The sequence below is a fragment of the Nomascus leucogenys genome, chromosome 18 (assembly GCF_006542625.1).
Source record: "Nomascus leucogenys isolate Asia chromosome 18, Asia_NLE_v1, whole genome shotgun sequence".
Classification (NCBI taxonomy): domain Eukaryota; kingdom Metazoa; phylum Chordata; class Mammalia; order Primates; family Hylobatidae; genus Nomascus; species Nomascus leucogenys.
Genome location: NC_044398.1, coordinates 101,369,757 through 101,387,675, shown reverse-complemented (window position 1 = coordinate 101,387,675; position 17,919 = coordinate 101,369,757). Strand labels below are relative to the sequence as shown.

Below are 17,919 nucleotides of genomic sequence, written 5' to 3'. Positions count from 1 at the left end.
TACTATGCAGGCCCATTCAACAAAAATGCTGATAGTTAAAATGTTATTTTTCTCAGCTCCGTTTATATTTTGTAATCGTGCTTTATAGATTTAAATTCATCTCTATTCCCCAAGTCCCCCCTACTGAAAATTCTTGGTTCTCTCTTTTTTTTTTTTTTTGAGATGGAGTCTCGTTCTATTGCCCAGGCTGGAGTGCAGTGGCACGATCTTGGCTCACTGCAAGCTCTGCCTCCTAGGTTCATACCATTCTCCTGCCTCAGCCTCCTGATTAGCTGGGATTACAGGCGCCCGCCACCCTGCCCGGCTAATCTTTTTTGTATTTTTAGTAGAGACGGGGTTTCACCTTGTTAGCCAGGATGGTCTCCATCTCCTGACCTCAAGATCTGCCCATCTCAGCCTCCCAAAGTGCTGGGATTACACACTTGAGCCACCAAGCCCAGCTGAAAATTCTTGGTTCTCTTAAATCAGAAGTAAATGATTTTTTTTTTTTTTTTTTTTTTTGAGACAGAGTTTCACTCTTGTCACCCAGGCTGGAGTGCAATGTCATGGCCTCGGCTCACTGCAACCTCTGCCTCCCGGGTTCAAGAGATTCTCCTGCCTCAACCTCCCAAGTAGCTGGGATTACAGGCATGCACCACCATGCCTGGCTAATTTTGTATTTTTAGTAGAGACAGGGTTTTACAATGTTGGCCAGACTGCTCTTGAACTCCTGACCCCAGGTGATCCCCCCACCTCGGCCTCCTAAAGTGCTGGGATTATAGGCATGAGTCACTGCACCTGGCCAATGATCTTTAAATAAAAATATTTTCTGGGCCGGCTGCAGTAGCTCACGCCTGTAGTACCAGCACTTTGGGAAGCCAAGGCAGGCAGATTCCTTGAGATCAGGAGTTCGAGAGCAGCCTGGCCAACGTGGTGAAACCCCATCTCTACTAAAAATACAAAAATTAGCCGGGCATGATGGTGGGCGCCTGTAATCCCAGCTAGTCAGAGGCTGAGGCAGGAGAATTGCTTGAACCTGGGAGATAGAGGTTGCAGTGAGCCAAGATCGCACCACTGCACACCAGCCTGGGCAACAGAGCCATCTCCAAAAAAAAAAAAAAAAGAATATTCCAGCGTCCAGCCCCGGAAGCCCCATCAGGGGACTCTTCACTTCCTCAAGATGAGTTTTCTCTCACCCCAAGTCTAGCCCTGAGCATCTTCTCAGTGAAAACGACTCAGCATTAGGGGCTGGGCGAGGTGGCTCACGCCTGTAGTCCCTGTGCTTCAGGAGGCTGTGGCAGGAGGATTGCTTGAGCCCAGTAGGTCAAGGCTGCAGTGGGCCTTGGTCATGCTGCTGTACTCCAGTCTGGGTAACAGAGCAAGACCCATCTCAACAGAGCAAGACTCCATCTCAAGCAATCTTCCTGCCTCAACCTCCCAAGTAGCTGGGACTATGGGCATGCGACACTATGCCCAGCTAATTATTTTTTGTAGAGGTAAGGTCTTGTTATATTGCCCAGGCTGAGCTCGAACTCTTGGCCTCAAGTGACACTCCTGCCTCAGCGACCCAAAGTGCTGGGATTACAGGTATGAGCCACTGTGCCCAGCCTGAGACCCCATCTTTAAAAAGAAAGAAAAAAAAGGCCCCTTCCTAAGGGACAGAGACCTGGTGCCTACTGACAGGTGAAATGCATAACCAAAAAATAAATATGTATGTAGGTGATTCAAAATGATTCTCAAATTAATCTAGAAGGAGAAACTAGGAATAACCAGGAACATGCTGGAAAGGAAGATGTAAGAGGGAGAGCAGATATTAGATACTAGAAAGTACCATTACACCACAACACCAGTTTAAAAACCTGTGGTGCTGGCTCAGAAACAGACTGAAATGTAGCCAGGCACAGTGGCTCATGCCTGTAATCCCAATACTCTGGGAGGCTGAGGGGGGATCCCTTGAGCCCAGGAGTTTGAGATCAGCCTGGGTAACATAGGGAGACCCCATCTCTACAAAAAACAAAAAAAAAAGCACAAAAATTAGCGCAATGTGGTGGCATGTGCCTGTGGGCCCAGCTACTCAGGAGACTGACGTGGGAGGATCGCTTGAGTCCACGAGGTCAAGGCTGCAGTGAGCCTTGATTGTGCCACTGCACTCCAGCCTGGGTGACAGAGGGAGACCCTGTCCCCAAAAAATTGAAAAATAAAAGTAAAGGAGAAAAAGCCTCAAAAACAAACCGAAAAAGTATAAAAGAAAGACGTGTTGAGAGTTCTACAAAAGGGCACTGTCCCACTTTTTGGGGGGAAGAGTAAGTTGGGACACCCTCTGAAGAGTCACTTAGCAGTGCATGACCACAGCCTTGGAGAGCAGGAAGCCAGCAGGTGAATATACAAAGATGTGTGTGCACACAGCTTTTGTTTGTTTGTTGGTTTTTCTTTTGAGATGGAATCTCCCTCTTGTTGCCCCGGCTGGAGTGCAATGGCACAACCAATGGCAATCTCGGCTCACTGCAACCTGGGTTCAAGTGATTCTCCTGCCTCAGCCTCCTGAGTAGCTGGGATTACAGGCACACGCCACCACACCCAGCTAATTTTTTGTATTTTTAGTAGAGACGGGGTTTCACCGTGTTGGCCAGGCTGGTCTTGAACTCCCAACCTCAGGTGATCCACCCGCCTCGGCTTCCCAAAGTGTTGGGATTACAGGCATGAGCCACCGTGCCCGGCCAGCTTTTTGTAATAGCAAACATTTTAAAGCAACCTGAAAGTCCATAAAGAGATAATGGATTGAGCAAACTGTGCTCTACCCACACACTCTCAGCAGAACACACACCTGCCAAAAATGGAAGTGGTAGAATACGCCTGTTGGTTTTGAAAGGCATTTCAATATAAATCAGTGAATAAATCAGGTTACAAAACACTGTGTACAGGATGATCATACATCTGCTCTACACACACACATACAAATCCAGAAGCACGTCACACAATTTTAACTGACCCTATAGACCGAGCCTCGTAATTTAAATTTTTTCTGTTTTTATTTAACACTGATTTTCCTACAAAAACATATTGTTTATATAATTATTTTCATTTTTTATATAACAGGAAATAAAATTACCTACTTTAAAAAATATCCAGACCAGGCCGGGCACAGTGGCTCACACCTGTAATCCCAGCAGTTTGGGAGGCCGAAGCAGGCAGATCACGAGGTCAGGGGATCAAGACCATCCTGGCTAACACGGTGAAACCCCGTCTCTACTAAAAATACAAAAACAAAATTAGCCGGGCGTGGTGGCAGGTGCCTGTAATCCCAGCTACTCAGGAGGCTGAGGCAGGAGAATGGCGTGAACCCAGGAGGCGGAGCTTGCAGTGAGCCAAGATAGCGCCACTGCACTCCAGCCTGGGCAACTGAGTGAGACTTCGTCTCAAATAAATAAATAGATAAATAAATATCCAGGCTGAGCATGGGGGGCTCACGCCTATAATCCCAGCATTTTGGGAAGCTGAGATGGGTGGATCACCTGAGGTCAGGAGTTCGAGGCCAGCCTGGCCAACATGGTGAAACCCCGTCTCTACTAAAAATACGAAGAATTAGCTGGGCGTGGTGGTGGGTGCCTGCGATCCCAGCTACTTGGGAGGCTGAGGCAAGAGAATCGCTTGCACCCAGGGGTCGGAGGTTGCAGTGAGCTGAGTGGTGTCATTGCACTCCAGCCTGGGCAACAAGAGCAAAACTTTGTCTCAAAAAAAAAGGCAAAACAAGGCCAGGCATGGGGGCTCATGCCTGTAATCCCAGCACTTGGGAAGGCCGAGGCGAGCGGATCACCTAAGGTCAGGAGTTTGAGACCAGCCTGACCAACATGGCAAAACGCCATCTCTACTAAAAATACATTAGCTGGATGTGGTGGTGCATGCCTGTAATCCCAACTACTCGGGAGGCTGAGGCAGGAGAATCGCTTGAACCCGCGAGGCGGAGGTTGCGATGAGCGGAGATCGTGCCATTGCACTCTATCTCAAAAAAAAAAAAATCCTTTGCTCATGCCTGTAATCCCAGCACTTTGGAAGGCCAAGGCAGGAGGATTGCTTGAGCCCAGGAATTTGAGACCAGCCTGGGCAATACAGTGAGACCCTATCTCTACAAAATCTTTTTTTTTAGAGAGAGGATCTCACTGTCATCCGGGAGTGCAGTGGTCTAAGCCTCAGGGCTCACTGCAGCCCCGACCTCCTGGCTCAGGTGATCCTCCCACCACAGCCTCCCAGCTCACTGGAACTACAGGCACATACTATCGTGTCCAGCTAATTTTTTTGTAGAGATGGGATTTCTCCATGTTGCATCTAACTCCTGGAGTCAATCAATCCACTCGCCTCGGCCTCCCAAAGTACTGGGATTACAGGCATGAGCCACCGCTCCTGGCCTATAAAAACTTTGTTTTATCGTTTTGTTTTGTTTTGTTTTGTTTTGTTTTGTTTTGTTTTGTTTTTTGGAGACTGAGTCTCGCTCTGTTGCCCAGGCTGGAGTGTAGTGGTGCGATTTCAGCTCATTGCAACCTCCGCCTCCCGGGTTCGAGTGATTCTCCTGCCTCGCCCTCCCGAGTAGCTGGGACTACAGGCGCCCGCCACCACGCCCAGCTAATTTTTTTTATCTTTAGTAGAAACAGGGTTTCACCATGTTAGCCAGGATGGTCTCCATCTCCTGACCTCGTGATCCACCCTGCCTCGGCCTCCCAGAGTGCTGGGATTACAGGCGTGAGCCACCGCACGCAGACAACTTTTTGTTAAAAATTCTTATCAGTCAATTAATAGCATGTGTGTGTTCTTCATATGCTAGTTGTAGCCACAGTTAATTCAGAATCACTTATTTTTACTTTTTGTACCGCTGCACAAAACAGTCATGCATTTTCTCAGCTGTGGAGTGTTTGTTTTTCTTCCTTTTCCTTACGTTGCATGTGATGCCCGTAACACAGACTCTTCCTGCTGCCTCCTGCTCCCTGCCTGCCCCTCCCGCCTCCTCTGTGGTTTTCTGCCCTCTCAGTAACTGCGCAGAATGAGTCACCTCTTGGGCAGAGCCCCAGTGGTTTCAACACAAAGACCTTTTTAGAAGCTGCTGCTATAGGAAGAAGCGTCGAGGGGCCTAGTATCCGGGTGGGAGAGTGGGTAGAGTTATTATAGGGAACACAGCTGTGGCCACTACCCATGAATCTTCCAGATCCCAAAAGATGAAATCCACCGCCCGGTTTATATTCCCGTCTTTTGAGAAACTCTTTTGTCTTCAGAACCCAGCTGAGGCTGGGTGCAGTCGCTCAGGCCTATAATCCCAGCACTTTGGGAGGCTGAGGTGGGAGGATCGCTCGAGCCCAGGAGTTTGAGACCAACCTGGGAACCATAACAAGACCCCATCTCAAAAAAAAAAAAAATTTTTTTTTTTTTTTTTTTGAGATAGAGTCTCACTCTGTCGCCCGGGCTGGAGTGCAGTGGCACTATCTTGGCTCACTGCAAGCTCTGCCTCCCGGGTTCACACCATTCTGCCTCAGCCGCCCAAGTAGCTGGGACTATAGGCGCCTACCACCACGCCTAGCTAATTTTTTGCATTTTAAGTAGAGACGGGGTTTCACTGTGTTAGCCAGGATGGACTTGATCTCCTGACCTCGTGATCCGCCCGCCTCAGCCTCCCAAAGTGCTGAGATTACAGGCATGAGCCACCATGCCCGGCCAATTTTTTTTTTTTTTTTTGAGATGGAGTCTTGCTCTGTCTCCCAGGCTGGAGTACAGTGGGGTGATCTGGGCTCACTGCAATCTCCACCTCCCAGGTTCAAGCGATTCTCCTGCCTCAGCCTCCCAAGTAGCTGAGATTATAGGTGTGTGCTACCACACCTGGCTAATTTTTGTATTTTTTAGTAGAGACAAGGTTTCACCATGTTGGTCAGGCTGGTCTCGAACTCCTGACCTCACATGATCCATCTGCCTCGGCCTCCCAAAGTTCTGTGATGAGGCAGGATAATCACTTGAACCCAGGAGGCAGAGGTTGCAGTGTATTTTTTAGTAGAAACAGGGTTTTACCATGTTGGTCAGGCTGGTCTCGAACACTCACTCAGGCTGGTGGCTCACAACGTGAGCCACTGTGCCTGGCCTCTACAAAAAAGTTTTAAAAATTAGCTAGGCATGGTGACACACGCCTGTGGTCCCAGCTACTCAGGAGGTGGAGGCAGGAGGATCATTTGAGCCCAGGTGCTCAAGGCTGCAGTGAGTTGTGATCGCACCACTGCAGTCCAGCCTCAGAGACAGAGCGAGACTCTGTCTTAAAAAAAAAAAAAAAAAAAAAAAAGCCCAGTTGATATTTGTACTTCTTCCAATGAAATTTCTTGATAATATTCCCCAGTTTTCTACTCTGTAAAAACGAGGTGTTAACAGCTGCCTCTCTGGGCTGCTGTAGGAACTACACTTACGGCATCGATGCCTGGCCACACCTGGGGCCTCACTGGCCCCTCTGTTCCTCAGACCTTTTATGAGCTGCTTTTATTTTGCAAAATGTTTTCTTTTCACTTGGTTTGATAATAATTTTGTCCTGAAACTTACCACATAGGGTTAAGATTCCAAACCTAGGCCAATCCCCCTGCCTTTTTATTTAAGGACTAGGAGCAAGACGGTGTTGCCGGTTGTCCCAGTAACGATGGTGTCCCGAGCTGAGCTCGGAGATGCAGAAAAGGAGGCTCAACCTTGTTCTTAGGCGTGGAGTTGAGAGGAGTCAGATGACTCCATTGCAAACAGGACTGGCTGCATGCTCATGGGTCCCAGTGTAAAAATGGAAACACAGGGCTCTATGTTCAAAGCTTAGCAAACATTTCAAGATGGCAGCAGCCAAGCCAAGCACGAGGCCTTCTGAGTGCAGGGCCCCGCATTGCTGCCCGGGTCTCATGCAGCCACGAAGGCAGCCATAATTGGAAACAACAGGCTCCCTTCACAGCACATCCTCCCGGGAGAGGAGGGTGTGATCGTGCGGTCCTGGAGGGCTCTCCCGCCCTGCCCTTATGGCTCCTCACTGTGCCTGAGGAGGGTGGTGGCCACAGCCATATGGCGGGAAGCCCCCATTTCAGCCTCGCCGTGGGCCAGCTTGTGGCCTTGGGGACATCTTTGGCCCCTGGGCCCTCAAAGCCTGCGGCCCTTCAAGTGAAAGGCGGCTGCTCCACACTGACTCATGATGACTGCTCTTTCCCTCCCTTCCATGCACAGAAATTCATTGAGTTTGAAGATGCTCTGGAACAAGAGAAGAAAGAGCTGCAAATCCAGGTGGAGCACTATGAGTTCCAGACGCGCCAGCTGGAGCTGAAGGCCAAGAACTATGCCGATCAGAGTAAGTGGCTGGCGGGAGCCTGGAGGCGCGCTTGATGGGCGCTGCCCTGGGACGGCTCTGGTTGGGGTGGACATGGAGCGCCTTCCACACAAGGGGATGAGAGGAAGCCCAGTGGGAGCCTCAGCCATGTATTCCAGCTCTTTGCACTGCTGCCTGTTTCTGTAATGGACCCCAAATTGTGTGTGGAAATAAGTAAATCAGGCCACTATGGCCCCTTAGCACTTTTGCTTCAGAGTGAATTCTGACCCCGAGATCACAAGTCTGTGGTCCTGAAGGTCCTTCCTGCACCTTTTGAACAGAGCTCCTGCAGCCCCTGGGGTCCCCACCTCTTCACACTGCTGAGGAGTGATGGCTCCTTCTCAGGCAGGAGGGTGGGCCCGCTGGTGTAGCCCCACTGGAGTGACAGCGCCTAGGTGGGGGGCACAGCTGATCAGGGTGTCTGTCCCCTGCAAGGCAAAGTGGCAAAAGGGGTTTATCATTATTATTATTATAAGAACAATTGGTTTACTTACCTTTAAAAGTCTTTGCTTAAACTCTACTGTCAACGTTACAGGCCAGGCGTGATGGCATGCACCCATGGTCTCAGCTGGGCTGAGGTCGAGACTGCAGTGTGGGCACAGAGAGACCTCATCTCTTAAAAAAAAAAATGGCCGGGCGTGGTGGCTCGCACCTGTAATCCCAGCACTTTGGGAGGCCAAGGCGGGTGGATCACCTGAGCTCAGGCGTTTGAGACCAGCCTAGCCAACATGGTGAAATCCCGTCTCTACTAAAAATACAAAAATTAGCCGGGCATGGTGGCGGGCACCTGTAGTGCCAGCTACTCGGGGGGCTGAGGCAGGAAGATTGCTTGAACCCAGGAGGCGGAGGTTGCAGTGAGCCAAGATCATGCCACTGCACTCTAGCCTGGGCGACAGAGTAAGACTCCATCTCAAAAAAAAAAAAAAAAAAAAGAAAAAATTTAAAGAAGAAGTGATGATTTCCTGTGTAATTTTCCTTTTCTGTAATTAGATGTTTTGTTTTATTTGGAGACAGAGTTTTGCTCTTTTTGCCCAGGCTGGAGTGCAATGGTGCGATCTCAGCTCACTGCAACCTCTGCCTCCCAGGTTCAAGTGATTCTCCTGCCTCAGCCTCCCAAGTAGCTGGGACTACAGGCACCCGCCACCACACCTGGCTAATTTTTTGTATTTTTAGTAGAGACGGGGTTTCACTGTGTTAGCCAGGATGGTCTCGATCTTCTGACCTCGTGCTCCTCCCAAAGTGCTGGGATTACAGGCATGAGCCACCGTGCCTGGCCCCAGGTGTTTTAATGATTGAAACCAATCCAGCTGCGGTTTCCCTAGCTACCTCAACAGCAGGTTCCTTCATCTCAGAAAAGTTAAGATCAAACTGGGGAAAGAAACTGTTTTGATATGTTAGACCTACTCCTGTCCCCAGCCAAGGCCTAAAGGCTGCTGTGCTGACAATGACCTGCTGACGAGTCTGGGGGCCAGAGGGTGACCACGGTGGCAGCTGCCACACACATGGAAACACGCTGGCATTCACAACGCAAAGCAAACCTAAGGCCTGTGCTGAGCGTACCTAGGTAATGCCTTTCCATAATTACAGAGTCTCTCCTGGTCCCTCAGCTTTCAGCACGTTTCATGTGTGCAACATTCTCAGCTGTCTTCTTAGAAGGAGAAAAACATAAGCTCAAATTACAGGCAAGGCTGGGAACAGTGGCTCACACCTATGACTTCCACACTTTGGGAGGCCGAGGTGGGAGGATCCATTGAGCCCAAGAGTTCCAGACCAGCCTGGGCAACCTGGTGAAACCCCATCTCTACAAAAAATACAAAAATTAGCCAGGCATGGTGGCTCACAGACTTGTGGGCCCAGCTACTCGGAAGGCTGAGGTAGAGGACTGCTTAAACCCAGGAGGCAGAGGCTGCAGTAAGCCTTGATCACGCCACTGCACCCCAGCCTGGGTGACAGAGTGAGACCCTGTATCAAAAAAAATAAAATCGAATTACAGGCTGAGGCTGTTCACTGGGCCAGCACCAGGAGTGGGGGCCAGATGAGTGCAGAGAGCAGGCCCCGGGCTCCCTCCAGGTGGTGGCTGTACTCTGCCCCAGCGGGAGCTCACAGAGAGGCTGTGGGGCTCTGACCTCACACTGACAGGCAGCCTCTCGCGGGGCCACAACCGTTGCCGGGGTCAGCACAAGCCTGGGATGGCTGGTTGGCTCCCTCCTCCAGCAGCCAGTTACATGTGTGTAGCATGCAGTGTCTGTAACTCGTGTGCTGTGTGCAGTGTCTGTGTGTCATGTGCTGTGTGCGGCATCTGTGTGAGTCATGTGCCGTGTGCTGTGTATGAGTGTCGTGTGCTGTGTGTGGCATCTGAGTTGTGTGCTGTGTGGAGCATCTGTATGAGTGTCATGTGCTGTGTGCAGCGTCTGTGTGAGTCGTGTGCTTTGTGCAGTGTCTGTGAGCCGTGTGTTATTTACCATGTGTGTTAGTCACGTTTGCTGCATGCAGCGTCTGTGAATCACATGTGTCAGGTGTCCTGTCTGTAAGTCCTGTGTTGTGTGCAGTGTCTGTACATCGTGTGTCAGGTGCAGCGTCTGTAAGTTATGCATGTTGGGTGCTGAGTCTAAGTCACACGTGTCAGGTGTGATGTCTGTAAGCACCTCAGGCTCCTTAGGGAAGACCATACTGACTGCTTGGCACTGACGCCTGTGCTGCTCCTCGGGGTGAGATCCCCACGCCAGCAGTGCAGCCTCCCTGGGTGCCTGGTAGAGATGCAAGAGCCCAGTGTAGGCAGCCGTGGTCTCCAAGGATGTTACCCCCCAGGTCACAGAGCAGGATGGCCAAAGTGAGACGTTGAGCCACATAATCTGTTAAGTAATTTCTAAACAGACACCAGCAAGCCGGGGAGGATGGGAGGGCACCACACCGAGGACAGGGCACAAGCTGGTAGAGCACCTTACCAGCTGAGTCCCGGCCACGCGCTCCCCGGGGCTGTCTCTCACCTCGCCGCGTCAGCCCTCCCCATTGGTGGGCTGCAGGACAGAGCTGAGGTTTGAACACAGCTGTGGAGGCGGCCATCAGGTCACGGGCACACATGCATCATCGGCGGGACAGAGTGGGGTCCCCTGGCTGCGGCTGCCCGTCGGCCTGTCGTGCTGCTTCTGCGTCTCTTGGGCAGATCACGTCTGGGGCCAGAGGGGCCTGTGTTGGTGTCACGGAGGGCCTCCCGTGTAAGGGAGACATGACTGTCAGCCCAGAAGGCCCATAGGCATGATTGGCCTCCCCAGCCCTCGGCGTGTGTGAGGGACCCCACTCCTAGTTCTGCCAGACACGTCCCTTTGACGTGTCCAGGAGGTTACTCACTTTGAATCCTGCCTCCTCCCACAAGCTTCTCGTGCACCTGTTGCCTGTGCCTGGCGTGCCTGGGTTTTGCCTGCATCTCAGAAGCTTGTGGCTGACTTTAGCACAGAGAGCGCCTGTGGGTTTCCCCACCCCCATATTTAACTCCCAGCAGAGCTGAGTGTTCTCCCATGGCACAGAACACAGCAGCCCCCCAGACGGCCTTCACAGAGCTGAGTTCTCCCATGGCGCAGCACACACAGCAGCCCCCCATACGGCCTTGCACTTGCCGGGCTGCTGCTGGTTGTCCCAGGCCCCAGAGTCCCAGCCTTGTCCTGGAACCCTCTCCCTCTGCGGTTACAACCCAGAATTCAGGGCCATGGAGAAGCGGTTCGTGCGGCTCAGAAGTGATTGTGTTTTCCAGTTTCCCGGTTGGAGGAGCGGGAGTCGGAGATGAAGAAGGAGTACAACGCCCTGCACCAGCGGCACACAGAGGTGGGCGCCCAGAGGCAAGGGCGGAGGCGAGGGTTGGAGACGGGGAGGCGGCCTGACGCCTGCGACTCTTGCGGACCGTGGTTTTCTTCCGTAGCATGTCCCTTTTCTGGCATTTGCTGCCAGGCTAGAAGGCTGTGAGCCCCAGGCTGGTTAGATTCGCCTCCAGGACGCTGTCTTGATTTCTGCCTGCACAGGGCAGCCGGAAAAGCCTCACAGGTTAGAGAGGGGCCGGAGAGAGCCCCCACGGCAGCGCTAATGCAGGCGTTTCCCTCCTCGCAGATGATCCAGACCTACGTGGAGCACATCGAGAGGTCCAAGATGCAGCAGGTCGGAGGAAACAGCCAGACCGAGAGCAGCCTGCCGGGGCGGAGGTACGCGGGGCACGGGGAGTGGAGGTACGCAGGCGGGGGGTGGAGGTACGCAGGACATGGCGCAGGCCAGGGTCGTGGTGCTTGTTATGGCCCGCGCTCTGGGCTCAGGACGACAAGGAGCACTCTGGAGACCCAGGAGGAGGGAGCTGGTTGGAGCGTGGCTGAGCAGGGATGTTGGGGGGCGGCCCTGGGCGACGGGCATGTGTCGAGCCCCTGTGTCCCTTCTGCTTGGTCCACAGTTCAGTCAGGGAGGCCCCGGGCAGCTCGCACACATTTAACCCTTACTCTCCACAGATTCTGTGTTTGCAAATGTATCTACTCGCTAAAATATATCTGTGACCTCAGCCGGGCACAGTGACTTACGCCTGTAATCCTAGAACTTTGGGAGGCCAAGGCAGGAGGATTACTTGAGCCCAGGAGTTCGAGCTCAGCTTGGGCAACCAGCAAGATCTTGTCTCTGCAAAAAAAAAAAAAAAAAATTTTGTTTAAAAATTAGCTAAGCATGGGGTGGCACTTCTAGGACATACTGCCTCAAATAACTGCCTGTAGTCCCAGCTACTCAGGAGGCTGAGAGAGGAGGATAGCTTGAGCCCAGGGGCTGGAGGCTGCAGTGATCTACAGTCGCGCCCCTGCACTCCCACCTGGGCAGCAGAGTGATCCCCGTCTCTAAAAAAATAAAAAAAAGAAAATCATCTGCTCACGTGAGGTCAAAGAATAAACAACAAAAAAAAGAGGCTGGTGTGGTGGCTCACGCCTGTCATCCCAGCACTTTGAGAGGCGGATCGCTTGAGGTCAGGAGCTCGAGACCAGCCTGGCCAATGTGGTGAAACCCCGTCTCTATTAAAAATACAAAAATTAGGCCAGGCTCAGTGGCTCACACCTGTCATTCCAGCACTTTGGGAGGCCGAGGTGGGCAGATCACAAGATCAGGAGATCAAGACCATCCTGGCTAACATGGTGAAACCCCATCTCTATTAAACACTCCCGTAATCCCAGCACTTTGGGAGGGCAAGGAGGGCGGATCACGAGGTCAGGAGATCGTGACCATCCTGGCTAACATGGTGAAACCCCATCTCTACTAAAAATATAAAAAATTAGCGAGGTGTGGTGGCACACGCCTGTAGTTCCAGCTATTCTGGAGGCTGAAGCAGGAGAATCACTTGAACCCGGGAGGCAGAGGTTGCAGTGAGCCAAGATCCCACCACTACACTCCAGCCTGGGCGACAGAGCGAGACTCTGTCAAAAAAAAAAAAAAAAAGGGTGTGCGCAGTGGCTCACACCTGTAATCCCAGCACTTTGGAAGGCTGAGGCCGGCAGATCACTTGAGGTCAGGAGTTTGAGACCAGCCTGGCCAACATGGTGAAACCCCGTCTCCACTAAAAATACAAAAATTAGCCGGATGTGGTGGCACATGCCTGTAGTCCCAGCTACTAGAGAGGCTAAGGCAGGAGAATCGCTTGAGCGTGGGAGGCGGAGACTGCAGTGAGCCGAGATCATGCCCCAGCACTCCAGCCTGGGTGACAGAGTGAGAGTCCATCTCAAAAATAAATACATAAATTAAATAATAAATAATAAAAATACCAAAATTAGCCAGTGTGATGGTGCATGCCTGTGGTCCCAGCTACTCTGGAGGCTGAGGCAGGAGAATCGCCTGAACCCCGGGGGCGGAGGTAACAGCGAGCCAAGATCGTGCACTGCACTCCAGCCTGGGTGGTGGAGTGAGATCCTGTCTCAAAAAAGAAAGAAAGGGAATCAGTACTCAGAGCACTTCACAGTCCTTTGCAGACAGGCACACGGTGGGGAGAAACGGGAGTCCCTGTGCTGCTCCCCACAGAGGTGGGACAAGGCAATGCTCTGCCCTCCTGTTCACCTCCTACCTAGATGCCCAGAGAGGAGATAGGGGGGCTGGGCAGTGTCACGTGTCACGCATGAGGCCAGTTCTAGGGTCAGTTCCAGGGGCTCCAAGCCCAGCTGTAGCACCTGTTAGTGGGGTGGCCAGTCACCCTATATTTCCAACCTCCTTTAAAATAAAGGAAATAGGACTGACCGGGATGCATTGCTTTGAGGATTCCCTGGTAGTGGGGTGGCCAGCCACCCTATATTTCCAACCTCCTTTTCGTTTCTATAAAATAAAGGAAATAGAACTGACCGGGATGCATTGCTTTGAGGATTTGAGATCACAATCTTATACGCGTACCTGCATGTGTACATATTTCCCCTAGGGGCAATGGTTTAGTGTTTGAGGGACTTTCTAGAACATGCTGCCTCAAATAACTGTGTGGATGAGCCCAGGAGCCTTGGCCAGCCCTGCGCTGAGTCTCATTCCTTCCACAGGGTGGGGACACCGGTGGGTTTCCAGGGCTCGGTGCTGGTTTTCCTTGGAGAGCGGGGGGAGCCTGCCCAGATTGGGTTCCTCTCCGTTTTCTGTGCCCTTTGAGTCAGGAGAAAGCCAGGCTGCAGGCCCCAGGGAGCAGAGCATCAAAGATCTTGCCAGGGTATTGCCAGCTCCAGGGGACCATGCATGGGAGACCAGAGACGCGACCTGGGCTGGGGAGGTTGGCGCTCTTGTTCTGAGTCTCCAGCCGCGGGGAGGAAGAGCCTGCAGTCAGAAGCTCCCATCCCACAGAGCTGGGGCAGCTGGAAGGGGGGAAGCCTGTTTCTGCCCCCAAGCCTCCCACAGTCAGGGCTGTGATGGCAAAAGCCTCCCTCACACCCCATCAAGGCCTGGCCAGCTGCGAAAGCTGCTTCGTGCCTGCCTGTTCTGGGGGTTACACCTGCAAACGAGAAGGGTCAGAACGTCCAGCTCTGGGCTTCATGGGTCACGTTCTGGATGATACAGAAGAAGCTGCCAGACTCTCCTTCCGAGTCTCTGGACGTGAGAGCAAACGCACGGTATGCGCGAAGGCCCAGCTGGCCAGGGGGGTGCCGTGGAGCCTGCAGCAGCAGGTCCTCAGGCAGTCTCGCTGCTCTCAGCTGGAGCAGGGACCTGCAGCCATCCCATGATAAGCACTTGCCCTGAGAACGGGCAGCGCCGGCCATCCACCCACCTGGAGCACCGTGAGAACTACGCCGGGGCATGTGGATGCCAGCTTGGCAAGCTGTGAAAGCCTTGCAGGTGTTTCCATCAGATCCCAAAGTGGGAGATTCTCATTCACAGCTCCCTTCTCAGGGCACGCACGCTGGGACATCCTCACTCTGGCTCTCGGCAGTTGGAAGAGGATTCCAAGCTAACTGGAATTAAAATCAACCTGGACCTGGGATCTTTGTGTTGTTTTTCGGGGGAGCTGGGGGCAGAGGCAGGCAGTTTGGCCATCGCCTGGGAGCTGCAGCATTCCAGAACCTTCAGTTGCCTCCCTGCCAGCGCAGCCTCAGAGAGGAGCGCCTCAGAGGCTGTGTCACAGGGCGCCTGGGCAGGAGGAGCCCAGCAACGCTGTGCCCAGCTCATCCCCGATCCCCGAGGTGTGACGTGTGAACTCAGGACACCGGCGGAGAGCCCAGGTTCCGAGTCGCAGTGCTCCCCACCCCAGGCCCACAGACAACACCCAAGAGGTCCTGAGAGCCCCAGGGCCACGTGAGCTCAGCCAGGAGCAGAGGCTGCGCCAGCTCCAGAGCCGCCTGACGCTGCCGTCGTCGTGGGCCAGGCCAGGCCTAGCTGGAAGAGGTGCGCAGCTGCGGGGCAAGGAGTACTTCGTCCTGCATGTTTCTCTCATGGTGTGAGGCAGAAGGTGGCCCAGGAACCTGCTGTCGAGGTGTCCCCGCGGGACCCAGGGACCTGAGCTGAGGCTGGGCTGGGTGCCACGCCCGTCCCTCGGCTCATCCTGGCGCTGAGAGTTCAGTGGGAAGCCCCATGGTGGTGCACCTCGTCCTTGTCAGGGCCCCACTGCTGGGGTCCCCTCTGCAGCTCTGCCACAGCTCCTGAAGGCTGTGTCAGGGCTGCTGCACTCCCCTCAGGGAACCAGATGGTGCCCTCTGGAAGAAGCCCCTCGATCATTTTGTAAGGGATGGATCTGAGGTGCTCTCTTGTCAGCACTGCCACAGCCAGGTCCTTCTGCCTGACCTGGCCCCAGCCATTCACTTCCTCTGGGCACACAGGACCTTTGGCACTGGCCGTGGGAGCAACGCCAGCAGCAGCGGCTGTGTGGTAGGGGCCTTCCCCAGCCACGGACCTCAGGAGGCCTCCATTTGTGAAACAGGACCCCTGCACTTCTGTAAGAGAGGGAGGGGTCTCTTATCCAGATTTACGTCAAAGCCTTGGTTGCCATGACCTGATCCAGCCAGAAGGCACCTGCAGTGGGGTCTGAGCAGCTGCATCACTCTGGCCCCTGGGCCTCCTTGCCAGATCTCCACAGCACGTGAGAAGATGTTGGCCCTGCAGGAAGAAGGCGCTGGGGCTAGCGGCTCGGTCTCCCTGAGCATGCCGTGGCCCCGAGAGGAGCGTGCTCCATGGGGGCGACCGGAGGAGCAGGGCTGTGGCTAGGCTACCCCTGCCTCCCTCCCTGGCCAGCGGTGGTGCTGAGCTGCACCACCAGCGCACGGAATCAGTCACGCCTGCTGTTGCAGTGGTGGCATTAAGAGCCACCTCCGGGCTCGTGTGTCCCCTGCCTCCCCAGGCCGAGACCCTGGCCGGGAAGGAGAGGGTGGGGCTCACGTGCTGTCTGCCACCTGCCTGCAGACGTGGACGGCAGCCACAGCCTTGTGCCCCTGAAGGCATGAGCCCGCTAAAGGAGGAAGGCACGGCCTCTCCCCTGTCCCGAGTGCTTGCCTTTGTGGGTCGGGGGTGCTGGGACAGACCTTGGTGATGTATGCTGTTGCTGGGCAGTTGAGCTGGAAGGAGCCCGTCCCTGCTGGACACCTGCTGTCTCTTCTCTGGTGTGGATTCTGTCCTGCCACAACCTTTGGTCCCTTGGGGGACACATATTTGAGTCAGTCCCATCTGCCCAGCCAAAATCCCTTGGCTCACCATGAGGGCGCCGTCCATCCTCAGCGCTGGGCGCCATCCCTCCTGACCCAGACAGACATTTTCCTTCACGCCTGGCGTGGCTTACTGAATGTGTGTCTGGAATGCAGTCGGTGTGAGTGCAAACACCAGGCAGTGTTCTCGGGCCACTGCTGCAGAGTGTGTCTGTGTGGCCACGTGTGTGCCCTCACCGCGTGCCATGTGTACACACGTGCCAGGCGCTGTCTTGAGACATTCGCGCAGTGCACTGCACTGGGGACACGTGGCACTAGCTGAACTGCCACACAGCCCCGTTCCAGGGCCTCTTGTCAAAGCCAAGAGGGCTCGTGTGTCGCACGTCTGTCCCTCGTGGGTGCCTGTGTGTGGCTTCTGTCTCATCGGGGTATGGCCACTCCGCATGTCTCACATCACCACATGCTGGCCGTCCGTGTGAGCGTCCATGTGACCATCCGTGTGAGCGTCCGTGTGGGCCTGTGACCGTCTGTGTGTGTGACAGTCCGTGTGACCGTCCGTGTGTCTGTGTGAGTGTCCTTGTGAGCGTCCGTGTGAGTGAGCGTCCATATGAGCATCCGTGTGAGCGTTCGTGTGAACTTGTGACTGTCCATGTGGGCATGTGACCGTCCATGTGGGCGTGTGACCGTCCATGTGGGCGTGTGACTGTCCGTGTGACCGTCCATGTGAGCATCCATGTGACCATCCATGTGACCATCTGTGTGAGCGTCCGTATGAGCGTCTGTGTGACCGTCCGTGTGAGTGTCCGTGTGACCGTCCATGTGAGCGTCCATGTGACCGTCTGTGTGAGCATGTGACCGTCCATGTGACCATCCATGTGAGCATCCGTGTGACCATCCATGTCAGCATCCGTGTGACCGTCCGTGTGAGCATCTGTGTGACCGTCCGTGTGAGCATCCGTGTGACCATCCATGTGACCGTCCGTGTGACCGTCCGTGTGAGCATCCGTGTGACCGTCCGTGTGACCGTCCGTGTGAGCATCCGTGTGACCATCCATGTCAGCGTCCGTGTGACCGCCCGTGTGACCGTCCGTGTGAGCATCTGTGTGACCGTCCGTGTGAGCATCCGTGTGACCGTCCATGTGACCGTCCGTGTGACCGTCCGTGTGACCATCTGTGTGAGCGTCCGTGTGACCATCCGTGTGAGCGTCCGTGTGACCGTCCGTGTGAGCGTCTGCGTAACCATGTGAGTATGTGAGCATCCGTGTGAGCGTGTGCGCACGCTGCTGCCCACGCCCTCTAACACCTATTTCCTTGTCATCACATGCTGAGCATCCGTGTGATCATCTGTGTGACCATCCATGTGAGCGTGTGAGCATCCGTGTGAGCGTGTGCGCACGCTGCTGCCCACGCCCTCTAACGCCTGTCTCCTTGTCTCGCCCTCTGTGGCATCACCACATGCTGACCATCTGTGTGGCGTGTGTGCAC

The 17,919-nt window shown here is 54.0% G+C and overlaps 1 protein-coding gene across 6 annotated transcripts in view; it reads left to right on the top strand.

Annotated features, from left to right (window-relative positions):
• Window positions 1-17,919, top strand: part of MAPK8IP3 (mitogen-activated protein kinase 8 interacting protein 3) — a 60,348-nt gene that overhangs the window by 11,308 nt on the left and 31,121 nt on the right. For all 6 annotated transcript variants that reach the window (XM_030798324.1, XM_030798322.1, XM_030798326.1 and 3 more), the window contains exons 2-4: window positions 7,195-7,315; window positions 11,082-11,152; window positions 11,432-11,523. In XM_030798324.1, coding sequence (XP_030654184.1) covers window positions 7,195-7,315; window positions 11,082-11,152; window positions 11,432-11,523 — 284 coding nt within the window. The remainder of the gene's footprint in view (window positions 1-7,194; window positions 7,316-11,081; window positions 11,153-11,431; window positions 11,524-17,919) is intronic.